This window comes from Centropristis striata, chromosome 20 (genome assembly GCF_030273125.1).
Source record: "Centropristis striata isolate RG_2023a ecotype Rhode Island chromosome 20, C.striata_1.0, whole genome shotgun sequence".
Classification (NCBI taxonomy): domain Eukaryota; kingdom Metazoa; phylum Chordata; class Actinopteri; order Perciformes; family Serranidae; genus Centropristis; species Centropristis striata.
The window spans coordinates 30,692,474-30,710,806 of record NC_081536.1 but is presented as its reverse complement, the minus strand read 5'-3'; the positions used below and the strand labels follow the sequence as shown (position 1 = coordinate 30,710,806).

Below are 18,333 nucleotides of genomic sequence, written 5' to 3'. Positions count from 1 at the left end.
TAGATCATCTGTTAATTTTTTTTTTTTTGATTGGAGATGTTTTTTATTGGCTGGGATTCATTTATAATATCGCTGAGTCGGGCTCTGCTCAGACAAATGTTAATTGCTTATTGATCATCATAATAGGTGAATTATAATTTGATTGCTTCTTTGAATGGGCCAATTCTATTTTCTTCTACAATCTTCAATGTGATTAGAAACAGCGAGAGTCCAATTGTAATGGAGTCCTTTTGCTGGATCAGGCAATTAAACAGCTCGGAGCTTTGGGTCCCACGTTCAGGTATCGACAGCTTTGTCACTCCACCTGCAAGGTGACTTTTTCTTTTTCTGACACCAGTCTTTCTCTGTCTTTTATACCTCTGTAATTAACTCTGTGGAGTCTTGGGCTTTTTTGTCCATTTTTTAATCCTTTTCATGTCTTTTTGTGTTATTGTTGGTCATTTTCTCTTCTCAGTTTGAGTACTTTTTGTGTCTTTTTTTAGTCATTGTGTGTCCTTTTTAGTCATTTTGTGTCTTTTTTTGTCATTTTGTCTTTTTAGTCATATTCTGTCTTCTTTTAGTTATTTTGTGTCTTTTTTTTTGTCATTTTGTGTCTTTTTTGGTCATTTTGTGTCTTTTAGTTATTTTGTGTCTTTTTTGGTCATTTTGTGTCTTTTCAGTCATTTTGTGTCCTTTTTTGGTCATTTTGTGTCATTTTTAGTCATTTTTTGTCTTCTTTTAGTCAATTTGTGTCTTTTTTGGTAATTTTGTGTCTTCTTTTAGTAATTTTGTGTATTTTTTTAGTCATTTTGTGTCTTTATTGGTTATTTTGTGTCTTTTTTGGTCATTTTGTGTCTTCTTTTAGTCATTTTGTGTCTTTTTTAGTCCTTTAGTCCAACATAAAATGTGATTTTGAATCTTTTTTTTTTCTTTCTAAGAAAATGTGAATGTTGCAAATGTGAACAAAGGTTGCAAATCTAACATCTTAGAGGGTTCCATCCAGTTCTATCATTTTATACAAAATATATTTGAGCTTGTCTCCAGTTTTACTTGGTATATCATCATCAAACTGAAACTGGCCTCATGGAGTTTACAGCCAGAACTTTAGAGGTAAATTTACAGTAGGGCTCCACGCTGCTTTGTTTTCTAGTCTGGATGTGAAGAAGAAGTCTGGATTTGGAGCTTTTGGAGACTCCAGAGGGTTAAAACATAGAAAAGCCAGAACATACACTGACTGACTCAGTTACCAGCTGAAAGACGTTCCAAATGCAGAACGAGAGCGATCTCTTCTGGACGTTCAGCGTCATTACAACCAGAGAAGTCGACCACAGAAAGGAGAGAAAATGAGCTCAATAAATGTCAAAGAGATATATAATTTCCCATCAAATACATATAGAGATATTACTATAAAATGCCCTTTTGGTTGAGACAATAAGTCATAATATTACTGTATATGTTCAGTGTGATTGGATATTGGAAATAGGACTAATGAGACTAGAGGAAACAATATCTACGAATATGATTTATTGATTTTTTTTAAGGCCTTAATATAGGTTTGTGGATGTCTTTGCTTGACTTGCACACACTACAAATGTGAAGCTTTCTAGGGTACGATATGGCAAGTGTGCATAAATCCTAAAGTCATAAGTCATTATTCTGAAAAGAGCAAGAAAGACAAAGATTTGGGAGTAAAAAGAAGAAAAATTTTTAGAAATTGCATAACAACTAGCACAATCATGATTATAATTTAAAAAATATGATTAAAATAAAGTGCATTTAGGTCATATACATATTAGATGAAACGTATTGAATCAGGGGTCTCAAACTCGCGGCCCGTGGGCCAATTGTGGGCCTCGTGAAGATATTTTGTGGCCCCCACCTTGATATGAAAGTTTAATGTGAGTTTTTTTTAATATGAATGGCACTTTACCGTTTTTTGGTAATGTTGTGTATTTTTTGGTAATTTTGTGTCTTTTTTAAATCATTTTGTGTCTTTCTTTTGTAATTCTGTGTCTTTTTTTGGTAATTTTGTGTCTTTTTCTAATAATTTTGTGTCTTTTGTTAGTAATTTTGTGTATTTTTGGGGTCATTTTGTGTTTTTTCGGTAATTTTGTGTCTTTTTTAAAAAGTAATTTTGTGTCTTTTTTTAAAAAGTAATTTTGTGTCTTTTTTTAAGTAATTCATTTCCTGTCATTTTGTGCCTTTTTTCTGTCATTTTGTGTCTTTTTAAAGTAATTTAGTGTTTTTCTGTCATTTTGTGTCTTTTTTTGTAATTTTGTGTCTTTTTTTGGTCATATTTGTGTATTTTTTAAGTAATTTAGTTTTGTCCTGTCATTTTGTGTCTTTTTTTAGTAATTTTGAGTTTTTTTTCTGTCATTTTGATACTGCCTCCAGCGGCCCTATTAGAGTTTGAGACTCCTGTATTAAACTAACTAAACTGACTTAATTTGCAAAGTTCATCTCAACTTTAATGTGTTTTTTTGTTAAAACACTTAAAATAACAAGGACCTCTTGTGGCTTTTTGATTAATGACTCGTCTATTAGCAGCAAAGTGTATCTGCCAACAAAGTGTGTGACTTTGAGAGAAGACTGTCTGCCTTCTGCCTCCTTCAGACTGTTAATGTTGCTTTCTTTAAAGCGTGACTACAAGATTTTCTTCACTGCAAACAAGACATTTAATGTGCCTAAATCTAGATTTACCCAAGTATTGTACTAGTAACATGTTACTTCATACTTCTACTCCACTACATTTTAGAGGCAAATATTGTACTTTTTACTCCACTATATCTATACGTTAGCTTCAGTTACTAGCAAGGTTATAATAGTTTTGGATTTTTCATTAGTTTTATTTTTAATTCCGTTGTGATTTTTTGTTTTCAAATTCAGTTTGTTTTAATGAGTTTTTAGAGTCAGTTTGGTAGTTTTATTTATTTGGGGTTTTTTTTTGCAAAATGCTTAGTTTTAGTTTAGTTTTTATTAGTTTTAGTGTTAGTTTTAGTTTTTTTGGAATGGGGTATTTGTTGGTTGCCAGATTCAAAAAAGTCACAATAAATGTTTCCTTTATTTCCTTTGTCTGATCCATCTCAGCCCCAATAAGGTTATTAAGTCATAAAACCTGAAAGATGAAATAGATTTCATAACAACCAAATAGGTTTACGTATGAAAAAAGTTGAGTTTTTAAAAAAAACATAACTAACTGAAACTGTATTTTGTGGTTACAAAACTAACTAAAACAAACTAAAATTATAGTGAAAATGTCCTTAGTTTTCGTCTTTGACAATTTTTTTCATATTCATATTTTTCAAATTATTTTAAAAAGACACAAAATTACCAAAAAAGACACAAAATTATAACCTCCCCCCCCACAAAATTATTAAAGAAAGACACAAAATAATTTAAAAAAAGACACAAAATTACCAAAAAAAAAGACACAAAATTACCAAAAAAAGTAATTAAAGGGACCTTCCACACACAACACGGTAGAGAAATCATAACACACTAGCATTCTAAAATGGAGAAAACATGATAACTTGACCCCTTTGATGCCCTTCAATGATAAAGTGTCCTCTAGGGCAGTAGTTCTCAACCTTTTTGAGTCGCGACCCCCAATTTAACATGAATGTTGTCCCTCGCTCACTGAACAGAATCTCACACGCACAGTTCAGATCACCCAAAAAAATAAACAAAATGACCAAAAAAGGGAAACAAAATGACCAAAAAAGACTCAAAATGACCACAAAATGACCAAAAAAGACACAAAATTACCAAGAAGACACTAAATGACCAAAAAAGACTCAAAATTACCAAAAAAAAGACACAAAATTACCAAAAAAAGGAAACAAAATGTCCAAAAAAAGACACAAATTGACCAGAAAATGATCAAAAAAAGACACAAAATGACCAAAAAAAAGACACAAAATGACCATAAGGACTAAAACACATTAACACATGAACACTTTAACACAGTGGAGACAGAGCTGACTTCCAAAATGATTTGGCGACCCCCAGAAATCATCTCGCGACCCCAATTGGGGTCCCGACCCCAAAGTTGAGAACAGCTGCTCTAGGGTATAGCCTTCCATGGAGACAACATGATAAAGTGTCCTCTTGGGTGCCCTTCCAGTGGAGAAAATGTGATGAAATGTCCTCTAGAGTGGTCTTAAAATTATTATTTTTTTAAAAACATGCTGCAGTGCCTTATAGGTGCCCTCATGCCAAAAAACCTTCTGGTGCCAGCATTCAGAGCCCATCCACCCTGGGGAGGAAACTCATTTTGGCTGTTGGTTTCCATACCAAAGCTCATGGCAGACAGCAGGTGAGGGTCAGAATGTGGACGGTTTGGTTAATGAGAGCTTTGGTACAATGCCGACATCACTGCTGATACAAGACCTCAAGAGTCTTCAACTCTTTCACTTACGGATGTAACTCACTCCCAAACCTGAGGGAGAAATCCATCTTATTAGCAAGAGTGAGCTTGCAATTAAAAAAAGTCAAAACAAGGAACAAAACTCCATACTGCAATGAAAACAAACTGATAATGGGACAAAGAAAGTGGACATATGGAATAAGTGAGATGGTTGAAAAAAAAACCTTCTGGTGCCTAATGTTTTTTTCACATCCCTTCTGCTGCCACTGCGTCAGACCCTGCTGCAGTAAAATGCAGGTTAATGGAAACATTTGCTTTGTCCACAGGTGTCAAGTGCACCAACTCAAGTTGAGATAAAAGCCCCTTGTAGTTGCGAAGCCCCAAAAAGAAAAGAAAAAAAAGTAATCAAAGCCAAACAGCCATCTACAAATTCCAACTTTGTTCTACTATTTGGCTTCACTGATTTATGTGATTAACCCTTTGGAGTCCATATATTTATTGAAAATACACACGTTTTATTTACAGTAATAACTTTATTTATATCTGATATGTAGACAAGCTGAGAAAGCCAGTTGAAAGTTCAATCATAGGAGCTTTCAGTGTTCCATTTATATTTCTAGACCATTTTTAAAATGTGAATTTTCTTTCTACAATGAAAACTATTACTATTTTTTTTATTTACATGCAAATAGACTGTTTTGTAGTTTCATTATTTATTATTTTTTCTGCTGTTTTTGTGTGTATAAGTTAGGGTTGTATCCATACTCCAAAAAGTGTCGATACTAAAACGTTGTATCCGGATACAATACTCATTTTTAAAAGTATCGAGGATCTGAAGCTTGTTTTCATAGTTGCAGTTTCTTTTTGCACAACTGTTTTTTATTATAAATATTTAACCTGTGGTTCTGTTAATTTTTACGTGTTGCATTTTTCTTGTTAATAAAAATATTTCTGTTAAATTTTGGGGTCTTTGTTTTTATCCTGGTGGTATCGAAAATGGTATCGAGTATCGAATATTTTCCTGAGTATCGGTATCAAGTTGAACATTTTAGTATCGTGACAACCCTAGTAAAAATGGTAAAAAAAAATAAATTTAAAAAAAGGTATATTTCCATAGACACGTGTCTTTTGTTTGTATTTTGGGTTCCTGGCAGCTTTATACTTTGTTAATTAAAATAAAATGAAAAATCTGACTGATAGTCAAGTTTGTGTGGAGAAAAAGGAGCCATGCATGTGATGTAAGGACAGACTGAAAGATGCTGAACAGAGACAGAAACAAATGCATAGGAAGTTGACAAATTTGAACCAAAATCTCCTGGACTTCAGAGGGTTAAAGTGCGGCAGCATTCAGTGCCAATGCAGGTGATTGTGTGAGAGCCATATAGTCTTGTCGTGTCTCATACTGTATACAGCATGGACACATTTATTACTTTGTGTGTTTTCAGTCTTCAGTATGTTCCACACAAGTCTTACCGCTCCAGTAAAGAGACTTTACTTCCACTAGAGTCAGATTACTGCCCCTCCCTCCCCTTCCTCCCCCGTCTTTCTGCTGTCTAATCATCTGGCCTCATTAGGCCCCGGCTCCTCCATTAGGGGCCCGTGGCTTGGCACAAAATGGCCACCCTCAGGCCCTCCCGCTGCCTGGTGAGGAGCTGCGATACTGTGAAACTGCTTTGTGATGTCTCCACCGCCCCGGCAGATCTATCCATCACCTTATCGTTTATCACACTCGTCCACTGGCAGGCCTATCCATCAGAGCCTAAAGTGTCAGGGCCTGCTGGAAAACTCAGCAGCTCCTGTGGTAAATAAAGAAGAAACACAGCAGGATCACAGAGGAGAAGGGAGGGAGAGAGGAGGTGGTGGGTGGGAGAGAGAGAGAGAACAGGAGAAAATGGAGAAAAAGGGAAAGAATACATTAAGGTACGAGAGGAAAAGAGAACTAATGGGGAGGAATATGAAGGAGGGAAAGAAAGAGACAAATGACGGAGAGCGGATGATGAAGAGATGGTGTAAAGTTAAGAAAGAGGGAGGAAAAGAAAGAGAAAGAGAGAGAAAGGGAAGGGAAATTTGGCAGCAAGTAATGGAGGAAGAAAGGTGCTAACGCTAGCATTTTCATGGTGATGCTAACCATGGACTTGTATTGGGGAAAAGGTCGAAACGGTGTTCATAAAGCACCTTAAAGTCCAACAACAGTCTGAGAGCAGCAGGACGTAAGAGTCGGGCTTTATCCTCGTCCAGGTGATCAGCAAATCTGGATTACGTGGCGGCCGAATGTGCGTTAGCATGTTGGATGTGCTTCCCTTCACATAACATCAATGTTACTCTCCAACGGTGAAGCAACAGCAACAGCAACACACTGTCCTTTTGACACAACTGTGATGTAGCTGACTGGGAACAGGCGGCAACCTCCAGGTCTGAGCAGGGAGGCAAACCAGGAAGTGCCTTGAGCTGCATTCTACCGAAAATTCCAGCAGGGGGCGCTAAGTTTGGCTGCAAAAAAAATCTGTCCATTCATTTCAGTGGAAAATTTGAAAACTTCTCACTTGATTTATTACCTCAGAATTTTTTCAGGATAACACTATGGTCTCAATCACCAGTAAAAAATCTTCTTTAAGACAATTTGATGTCAATAGTTCTAATAATGGCCCCATTTAGAAGGAAATAGAAGATAAAGAATCATATGATTTGGGGCGGGGCTACCTTTGATTGACAGGTCACTGACAAGGCGAGCCGTCATCAGGAGAGAAGCAGAACAATGCGTATCCACGGCAACGTGTCAATAAAGTTATATATAACGTTATATAGATATAAAAGAGGACGTTTACCGATTTGGTCTCATAACTTTGACCCTTTCACTGTATTTTCACTTAATGACAGTTTATTTGAACGTTTTGTTCAGTAAAAATGTCTTGTTCAGCGTTTGGTTGGACTAACAGACACTCTAAGGAGTCGCTGCTCAGTTTTCTGAGGTAAGTTACATACATTTTGTTTATGTTTTTTGCTAGCCAAAACTAACATCCCAGTTAATGCTCCAGTTAATGCTAACATGAATTAGCAGCAGCTTCTCTCAGTCAGGTTGAGGTGTAGAGAGGCTGTAGTCAGTGATCAGATCCCTCTCGAAACTTCTAAATACAGGTGTTGTGTTGAAATCTGTTACCGTCAAATGATGTTTCCTGAACACTGTTCTCCGTAGCATCACCTCCGCGGTTGGAGTTAGGATTTCAGTTTAAGGTTAGGCCTTGTAGAGAGAACTGTTTGGGGTTAAGGTAAACTTGGGCTCATGTTAACAACTTAAAGGAGGACTGGTTGGGGTCAGGGGTCAGGTTGGTGCAGGTTAAGGTAAGGGGGACACATATCGACGGGGAACAGACTTTGACATAACACCGGTAAGACACCTGGCTTATAAAAGAGACCGGCTTTTATTTACTAAAAATTGTTTTTACACCCGGTTACTAAATGAGGCCGGTCATTAATAGGGGCCCGGCTTTAAATTGAGGAAATACGGTAAGTATAGAAGAATTTTTTTCACTTAGGGCCCCATTTTGGTCAAAGGCAGCCCTGGGCAACATTCTATTAATTTTTATTCATCGTGTATAATTTGCTGTCTTTTCTACTCTCTTACCTTTTTTGAATTGTGCGTCTTTGTCGTCCGCTCATCCGTCTTTCTTGGTTGTGACTCTAACAAACCTCTGTCCTCTGATGTTTTCCTATTGCTCTCCTCAGTCACACCAGTAAAGGCGTCTTCTCCCCCAGTGGATTTGCTTGGACCTGTTTCCAGAGTAGCACAGATGGGCTGAGAGAGACTTTCAGATCCTGACCCAAATCTAACACCCCTCAAGGTCACCTGGACCATGTGTGTGTGTGTGTGTGTGTATGTGTGTGACAGATGAACTATTCTTTCCTCTCTAAATCAACAGTTGAGGAGTACAACTCTGTCTCGGTGTCCCCTCGGGGTCAGAGTTCATGACCTCCTGCTGACAGGACAGCAGTGCTGACCTTTACTAGCGATGGAAGCCGAGTCCTTCTGAAATGTCAGGCTGAATGTCAAGGCGTGACCTGGGGTCAGGGGTCAACACTTCAACCCCAAAGCACTGCATCGTGGCTAAAAAAAGCTGCTTTTGACATTCGTCAGGCAGGAAGGCGTCCGGTCCACCTTCAGACAGTCAGACGGCTGATTTATCAGCCAGCACTTAGTCTTTCCACCTGATTGTGAAAACGAGATGAAGGCAGAACATCCATTCACCTCCACAGCTCATGTTGAAGCGGCTGAGTTCAACATTGATGTTCTGGATGGTAGCAAGATGGTAACATCAGTGCTATCTGCATGTTAACCCTCTGGGGTCTATGATGGTGGCGTCCTGATCAGATCATGTGACGTTTAACTCTGTGGAGTCTTATAGGGCTGTTTTCCCCATTTTTTAATCATTTTCATGTCTTTTCGTGTCTGTTGTTGTGTCTTTTTTGGTAATTTTGTGTCTTTTTTTTGGTCACTTTGTAACTTTTTTTTGTCATTTTGTGTCTTTTTTGTCATTTTGTGTCTTTTTTTAAGTCATGGTGTGTTTTTATTTAGTCATTTTGTGTCTTTTTGGTCATTTTGTGTCTTTTTTGTCATTTTGTGTCTTTTTTTAGTCATTTTGTGTCTTTTTTAGTCATTTTGTGTCTTTTTTTGTCATTTTGTATCTTTTTTTGGTCATTTTGTGTCTTTTTGTGTCATTTTGTGTCTTTTTGTGTCATTTTTGGTCATTTTGTGTCTTTTTTGAAGTCATGTTGTGTTTTTATTTAGTCATTTTTTTGTCATTTCGTGTCTTTTTTTTTAGTCATTTTGTATCTTTTTTTAGTCATTTTGTGTCTTTTTGTGTCATTTTTGGTCATTTTGTGTCTTTTTTTTAGTCATGTTGTATTTTTATTTAGTCTTTTTGGTCATTTTGTGTCTTTTTTTATTCATTTTGTGTCTTTTTTAGTCATTTTGTGTCTTTTTTTGGTCATTTTGTGTTTTTTTTTTAGTCCTTTAGTCCAACAACAACATGCAATGCATGCATGTGTATGTATGTGTGCGTGTATTTATACATATATAATTTTGTGCAAATCTACCTGGTGTGAGTGTGTGTGTGTGTGTGTGTGTGTGTGTGTGTGTGTGTGTGAGAAAGTTTGGGTTCTGCTCTGCATTCCTTATGTATGTTATAATTTACTTTTGTTTGTTCGAATTTTATTGTAAAACTTGAAAACTAATAAAAATATTGTAAAAAAACAAAAACAAAACTCAATTTCAATAGGTTCCTCTCTGATGTTGGCGAGGCTCGGACCCTAACAACTGAAAAACTGAGCCGCTAGTCTCACCAGAAAACAAGGGGGGAAACCAAACCAAACAAAAGGTGTACTCATGGAAGTATGGATATCGGAACACAAATCAATGACAGACTCATGACACAGGAAGAGCAAAAGAAGGGAGGGGCACGTAACACATGTTTATATGCTTATATGTACAAATGTACTATTATTTTTGTCAGACTTTCTATCTGAACATACCTGTATTCACCCTCAGAGAAAAATATGACACACCTTTGCAAACATAACTCCTAAAGGCTAATACATACTCCGCAAAGACAGAGAAATGTGTTCTCTCTCCCAGGGCTGCAACAACAGTATGATGTCATTTTGTTCTTGCAGCCCTGGGAGAAAAAACACATTTCTCTGTTCTTGACACATCATCTGGGCAGAACTTTGTTCTTGTGTGGTGTACAAGAACTATTGTTTGATTGGTCAGAAATGTGAATTTGAATGAGACGTGTGCTGCAGTGGGAGGGTCCTAGAACGTCTTCCCAGGAGTTCTGCAGTGGAGTTTCTCGTGAAGTATGAATCGTCCTGGCCAGAAAGAACTTTTTTCTTGTTCTTGCCACTCTGAGAACAAGAACAAATTTCTCTGTTCTTGTGGAGTATGTAAAGAGCTTTAGATGTTAGTGAATCCCTATAATATATCCAAATAATCCTGCATGTGACAAAGGAACCAGAGCCAAATCTGAATGGCCAAATGTATGTGCAAAAAAACACTGGAAACACAAGTGAGTTTTTCATGATATGTCCCCTTTAATGAAGCTGTTGGCTGGAGTATCCAGGCATATTTTCCTATTATGTGTGAAGGGATGATTAAAGGAAGAGACCAACCACCAGCTGCAATAGATTCAAACATTCCTTTTTATTAGATGCAGTAAAATCACTTAATTTGCACTCTAGCAATTAACCTGCACCCTACGTAGTTATCAGCGAGACAGCTCCTGTGTTATTGTCTTATTGTTTTCTTATTATCTTGTTTCCTATCTACCTGTTTTAATTTGTTTTCTCTGATTATTAACTCGCTGCTTGTGTGCACATTTTTCTAAACATTCTTCCCCCTCCGGGTTAAACCGATCATGTAGTCTTAGGACGACAGTGGTTTTGTGACAGACTTGTGAAAGTACATACTGTAGGTCAGGGGTCTCAAACTCAAATTACCTGGGGGTCGCTGGAGGCAGTGAATGACCAAAAGAAGACACAAAATTACAAAAAAAAAAGACACAAAATGATCAAAAACCACTACGGGGCCCCTAAGAGCAATTACAAAAAAAGATATATATTTTTTTTGATGTATGAGTGTATGATCAAATATATGTCAACAGAGTGCTGCTGCTGATGTAGGCATATATATATAAAATAGATTTTTTTCTATACAACCCCAGGTCGCTCTTGTAGTTGAATGTTCTACATTTTGAAATTAAAAACCATATGTGACACCCTGGACATCATTAATTTATTGGTATTATTATTGCATTGGTATCATTTATGTTATTAACGTGTTATCAACAATCAATATTTTTGACAGAAATAGAGGGCCCAATATCGAATTCTGCTTAGGGCCCCATGGGGGCTTGGGCGGGCTCTGCATCCATCCATCCATCCATCCATCCATCCATCCATTTATCCATCCATCCATCCATCCATCCATCCATCCATCTATCCATCCATTTATCCATCCATCCATCCATCCAAGTGAATTATCTGCATAAATAAATTCTTAAATAAATGCTACAGTAACTCTAGAGTTAGTCTTGATTTCTGGAGAAGTTTCATAGGCAGCAAAAAATACTGTATATCAGAAACGCAAAACATGCTTTCCTTTCTATCCCGCCCTCCATTTCTTCTATTTTTTCCCCTCCAAGACAGAAAACAGCTGCCCAAGGTCACCCTCATGGTCTCCTCCCTTCAGTTCCCTTCTTCTTTTCCCCGGTGAACTTTTCTCCTGAATAAAGAGGAAGACAAAGAGAAGCAAAGAGAGACAGGAGTAAAAGTCCTGAGTAAGCGTCGCCTGCTGAGAGAAGTTTTTCCCCACTATCAATCCTCTGTCGGCGCCTGGCTCCCTCGCCTCGTTAGCTAATTGAATAAATGAAAGATTGCTCTCTGCTCCTTGGGCATTGTGTGTCCCTTTGGCTTTGAGGTTTTTTTTCCTGGTGCTTCTCTCTGTCTTTTCTGTCCTCCCCCGCCTATTTTCATGTCGAATTCGCATAAAAATAACATTATAGTAATGACAACAGAGGTAATGTGTGTCCATGTTGATCTGAGTATGTGCGTGTGTACATGTGTGTGTGCGCGTGTGTGTGTGTGTGTGTGTGTGTGTGTGTGTCAGGTCCTGAAGGGATGGGTGTTTCAAATGACACCTCCAGATGTTCTGGGGAGATGAGGGAAGAGAGGATGTGGGGGAGAAGAAAAAGAAGAGTGAACGGTGTTTATTTTAGCAAAGCAGGAAAAAAAAATTAAGTAAGGAAAGAGGAGATAGGAGAGGTGAGGAAAAAGAATGAAGGAGAGGAGAAAAGATGAGTGGAGAAAGAGAACAGGAAAGAAGTAGAAAAGGGGTGGATAATGGTAGGAATGTTGAGAATAAAGTACTTTTTTTATTCTAATTCGAGCCCCTGGGAATCATTATTGAGATAAACATGATAACTTTAGTAAGTGTGTGTGTGTGTGTGTGTGTGTGTGTGTGTGTGTGTGTGTGTGTTCTTGTACTTCCTACATAGTGGGGACCAGGACACATTTTTTACTAACAGAGTGAGGACATTTTTGTAAAGTTAGGACATTTCGGCCGGTCCTCACTTTTTTAAAGGATTTTTTGAGAGTTCAGACTTTGGTTAAGGGTTAAAGGTTACAATCAGGTTTATGTTAGGGTAACCATGTATTAGGGTTAGGGTTGGGCATTTAGTTGTGATGGTGAAGGTTATGTTAAGGGTTAACTTAAGGGGCTCAGGAACAAGGTTATTATAGTTAACGAAAACTAAATGAAATAACGAAAACTAGAATTGAAAATACACTTTTGTTAACTGAAATAAAAATACAAATGAGAGTTCGTCTTTGTCAACTTTTTTCATACATAATGAAGATGGATCAGACAAAGGAAATAAAGGCAAAATTTACTGTGACCTCTTTTAATCTCCCACCCAACAAATACCCCATTACAAAAAACTACAACTAAAAAAAAACTAAACTAAAACCAAAGCATTTAAAAAAATAAATACTAAACTAAAACTAGTAAATTCACTCTAAAAACTCATTAAAACTAACTGAATTTGAAAACAAAAATTCACAACAAAATTAAAACTAAAACTAATGAAAAATCCAAAACTATTATAACCTTGATAGGGAATTCACTATTCCAATGAGGGCCCCCACAAAGATAGAAGTACAAGAATGTGTGTGTGTGTGTGTGTGTGTGTGTGTGTGTGTGTGTGTGTGTGTGTGTGTGTGTGTGTTGCTTTAATAATGCAGAGAAGGGCTGCTGTCACCGAGGCTTGTTCTGCTGTCATTAAACGTTGATGTGCAGATGCTGGGAGCCTGTTAAAGCACTCTCACCTCAGTCTTTGCCTCCATACGGTTTATGACCAGCCACCATAATGCACCATAATGTACTGCCAGCTATTAATCACCATCAGCAGCCTCTCCTATAGAATCTCTGCACTCACGCACTTCACAACTTCTGTCACTTTGTTTCCACCTGCACTGACAGTAGTCAATCCTCAGATTGAACGACTTTTCAAGGCCTAACCTGGGTTTTTATTAGCCTGCTAGTGTTCCTATGTTCATGGAAAAAAAATATTATATCATTATTTTCTTCAATTTCTTGTTCATTTTAATACCTGGTACAACTAAAGGTACATTTGTTTGGACAGATATAATGATAACAACAAAAATAGCTGATAAGAGTTTAATTTAACAGCTGATATCTAGACATTTAACATGGTTTTTCTTGATAATAACCAATTTTCATAACCATTTTCAAGAAAACCATGAAAAATGTTTAGATATCAGCTCTTAAGTTAAACTATTTTGTTGTTATCATTATATTTGTGTGAAAGGGTCAAAGTTATGAGACCAAATCAGTAAACGTCCTCTTTTATATCTATATAACGTTATATATAACTTTATTGATACGTTGCCGTGGATACGCATTGCTCTGCTTCTCTCCTGATGACGGCTCGTCTTGTCAGTGACCTGTCAATCAAAGGTAGCTCCGCCCCAAATCATACGATTCTTTATCTTCTATTTCCTTCTAAATGGGGTCATTATTTACACTATTAACATCAAATTGTCTTGAAGAAGATTTTTTACTTGCGATTGAGACCATAGTGTTGTCCTGAAAAAAATTTTCTGAGGTAGTAAATCAAGTGAGAAGTTTTCAAATTTTGCACTGAAATGAATGGGCGGATTTTTTTTGCAGCCAAATTTAGCGCCCCCTGCTGGAATTTTCGGTAGAATGCAGCTTTAGGCACTTCCTGGTTTGCCTCCATGCTCAGACATGGAGATTGCCGCCTAGTTTTACACTGTTATAACACTTATGTACAAAACCACTGTGTTTGAGTTGATATTCATGCTATATATCATTCATCATAGATTCTTGTGATTCCATTGATTAAAACCACATTTTATTTTTCAAGATTTCTGCAGTAGAGATTTCCAACAAAAACTTCAATGAGCTCAGTGAACCACATATAATATCTGATATGTTGTGATTAAAAGATTCAAACAACAGAGATATCATTACATCTAACACACTCATATAAACATATTTGTTGAAGTCATCACTGTAAACCTCAGCAGGTTTAACAAAACATTTCACTAACAGCAGTCAAGACAAAGCTTCCTATAATTTGGAAATCATATCAATAGATGAAAGAATCTCTCTCTGTCTGTCTGTCTTTCTCTCTTTCCATCTCCCTCCCCTTCTCTCTCTCAATGTCTCCATCTCACTCTCCATCTCTCTCTCCATCTATCTCTCCATCTCTCTCCCCTTCTCTCTCTCAGTCTCTCCATCTCACTCTCCATCTCTCCCCATCTCTCTCCCATTCATACTTACCATCTCTCTCTCTCCATCTCATTCTCCATCTCTCTCTCCATCTCTCCCCATCTCTCTCCCCTTCTCACTCTCCATCTCTCTCTCATCTCTCTCTCCATCTCTCCCCATCTCTCTCCCCTTCTCACTCTCCATCTCTCTCTCATCTCTCTCTCCATCTCTCCCCATCTCTCTCCCCTTCATACTCTCCATCTCTCCCCATCTCTCTCCCCTTCTCACTCTCCATCTCTCTCTCTCCATCTTTCCCCATCTCTCTCCAAATCTATCTCTCTCCATCTTTCTCCCCTTCTAACTCTCCATATCTCACTCTCCATATCTCCCCATCTCACTCTCCATCTCTCTCTCCATCTATCTTGCTTTCTCTCTCTCCATCTCTCTCATCTCACTCTCCATCTTCCCCATCTCTCTCTCTCCATCTCTCCATCTCACTCTCCATATCTCTCTCCATCTCTCTGCCCTTCTCTCTCTCCATCTCTTCCCATCTCTCTCCATATCTCACTCTCCATCTCTCTCTCCATATCTCACTCTCCATCTCTCTCTCCTCCTCTCTCTACATCTCTCATTGCAGACATGTTCACAGTTACAGTGCTGATTTTATTGCTGCATGTTTTCCAGCGACACACACAGGCTGAAAGCTGGCGTATGGTTCCTTTCCTCATTAACATATACAGAACTAAGTCTGCCAGAGGACTCAACTTTAGAGACAAAGGAGTCAGTTTAGACAGCAGAGTAAGATGTGGGTTCATGTACTGGGTTGGGTTGTAAATAGAATCGTACCTGATCACATACATAACAATGGCGGGCAGGAACAGCAGTGTGTAAATCAGCAGCACCAGGATCAACATTCCTGCAATTCGTGTTTTTTCATCAGTGGGGACCGAGATGGTAGCATACAGGGCTCTGAGGGTCGCAGTCAGGAAGAATATGAGCAGTGGGAGAGGAAGGATGTAAAAGATGCTGGGAAGGACAGCGACGGCAATGTTATTTGGATAAAAATACTGAATGAGGGAGATGACAACAGGGGGGATCCAGACCAGGACACAGATCAGCACAGAGGTCTTGATGGTTCGTCTGAAGCGGTACCACAGTGGGTGGACGATGACCAAATACCTGAAATACAAGACAGACAGCTTCAGAGTTCCACAGTGATACAATGGTCAGACACTGAAGCTTCACACATATTGGATAGACAGGTAGCTACCTTTCCAGAGCGATGACCACCATGAAGCACACACTGACCTCCAGACCGTAGTGGTAAATATAGTTGAAGACAGTAAATATCTTGTTGTACACAGGATTGATGTTCTTAAGCTGTGCCACCTCAACGATCAAGCAGGAGTACTGAATGAGGTCAGAGATGAGAAGGTTGATGACGTAGATCGGAGCAACTTCACCATTCATCTGCAGGAAAACAAAAAGGAAACAAGCAGCTGAAACCTGATCTGAACTCCCAAATATGTCATCTTTGATTTTTATATTTTCAACTTTATTAGGGTCACGGGGCAATCGCACCGAGCACTGGTCCCTACAGCTATGCAATAGCTGCACTTTTGCAGTGTATCGCATGGAATGTTCGTGTCACAGTGTGTGACATCATTGCTCAGAGTGTAGAGGGAGAAAAAAAAATACAGAAATAATATATAGGCAACATAGAAACGTAGGAAAATTTGTCTTCTCACTCACAATCCTCTGCTGTCAGAGTTATAGTTTGGGTGTAGGACGCACAGATGCGCCACCAACATGCACCAACAGCCTCATTGACTCCCATATTAAAAACGCAGGAAGATTTCAGTAGAAAAGCACATTTAACAGTTTTTCAGATCGGTCTTACAAAGCTATTTCTTAATTTTTCTTAAAAAAAACCCATATGTAGCTGTTCAGGAAGAACTCAAGATGCTCAAAGTGAAGTCGGATCAATGATAGGTATTATGGTTTTGCCAAAAATGCTTTCTGTTCGAGGCCAGGAATTCCAGTCTGTCAACCTCTGGCTGCTGTCACTGTGCCGGAACATTCTACAGTGGAAGTTAATTCTGTTGATTGCTTTGCTCTGATTGGTCGACCCCAAAGCCTTTCATCCTTTGAAGAATGCTGATGATGTCATTAACTGTGCAGGTATTTAGTCGTAAACCAAAGCATAGGTCCAGTTAAAAAGTTCACCTCATGATGGTAATGAATAAAAAGTCAGGAGATCATTATATGGTCATCCATAAACCAAAAGCATTAAGCTCATGGTGGTCAGTGGGTTTCTTCCTCTGAAGATTATTAATATTTACAACCTTCATTTTTTAGACAATTAAAATCAAAAATAATCTTGAACAAATATCTGACAAACCTGATAATTATTTGTTTTTCTTGAAGTTAAATCGAGCCATTAGTCTTGGAGTCACTGCATGTGTTTAGGGTCCAATCAGGTTTGTGTACCTTTTAATGATAGGTTCAATTATTCCTGTACACTTCATCCCAACCCCGAGAGCTGTTGCGCAACCACATCAAGACCATCACAGACACAGAGACATGACACATACAGTAAATAAATAACTGTTATAAAAGTTGTAAAGTTCTTACCTGAGAGAAAAGACCATAGATGGCCCAGAGGGTCAAAGGAAGGCCGAGACAAATGAGAAGGCATGTCTCCACAAACTGGATGATCGCAACTTCACCAGAACTGGGTAAGCCAGAGAAAGAAACAAAACAAAAAAAGTTGCTGGAGTCAAAGTTGTTTCTGTAGTAGTCAGTGCAGTTGCCGGTTGTGTCATTGAGGCCGTTGACCTGTGAAGTGTTGTCCATTGTTCAGAGTGAAACCTGGAGGATCAGAGATCAGGTTATAGAAAGGCAGCATGTTGTTTTATATCAACCTAACATTGTTCAGTGACATCACTAAAGCTGTGAGCTGTAGGTTCACACACACACACACACACACACACACACACACACACACACACACACACACACACACACACACATACACACAACAAACAATGCAGACCATGAAAATGCTGTCTTTGCACTTTTTTTTTATCAGTATTTGTATTACACTATCTCTGGAGGCTAAACTAATAATATTTAATAAATGATACAGTTCCAGATAGTTGTTATTGTAATTAAAGTATAAGCAGCTGAGTTTGGATATTGTCTTTTTGAGAATAAGGGCATAAAAACTAGATATGTTTTATGTTTAATCCTAGTTCATGGGTTATACAGCATATCTTCAATTATCATACTGTAACAACATAACTAGCTTGCATATCTCTGCTGTCATCAAGTCCTGGAAAAATGCAAATGTAGCTACAAATACCTCTCAGTGTATTCATGTTTTAGCTTATTTGAACTTGTACATGGATATATGCTTATGGACCTGAGAATATGTATATATATATATATATATATATATATATATATATATATATATATATATATATATATATGTATAGCCTTTGGTAAGCATGTTTGAGTTATATGGACTCTTATATTTAAAACACTATGTTTTGCATGTTTTATCTGTTCAGCAATTTTTACATCTTCTTTTCCGTCTTTGTTATATAATCAACAACTTACAATCCTAACAATTTAATATGAAAGTTAAAAAAAAAGTAAGTTAAATAAAACAAAGCTGCTT

General features: G+C 37.8%; 1 protein-coding gene across 1 annotated transcript; it reads right to left on the bottom strand.

Moving 5' to 3' along the window:
• Positions 1-11,519: 11,519 nt before the first annotated feature.
• LOC131958626 (mas-related G-protein coupled receptor member H-like) lies at positions 11,520-17,504 on the bottom strand. Its single transcript, XM_059323762.1, has 4 exons — positions 17,283-17,504; positions 15,919-16,118; positions 15,272-15,827; positions 11,520-11,618 (listed from the first exon to the last, which is right to left on the bottom strand). Exons 1-4 carry the CDS (start codon positions 17,502-17,504, stop codon positions 11,520-11,522), a joined length of 1,077 nt encoding a protein of 358 aa, XP_059179745.1.
• Positions 17,505-18,333: the final 829 nt, after the last annotated feature.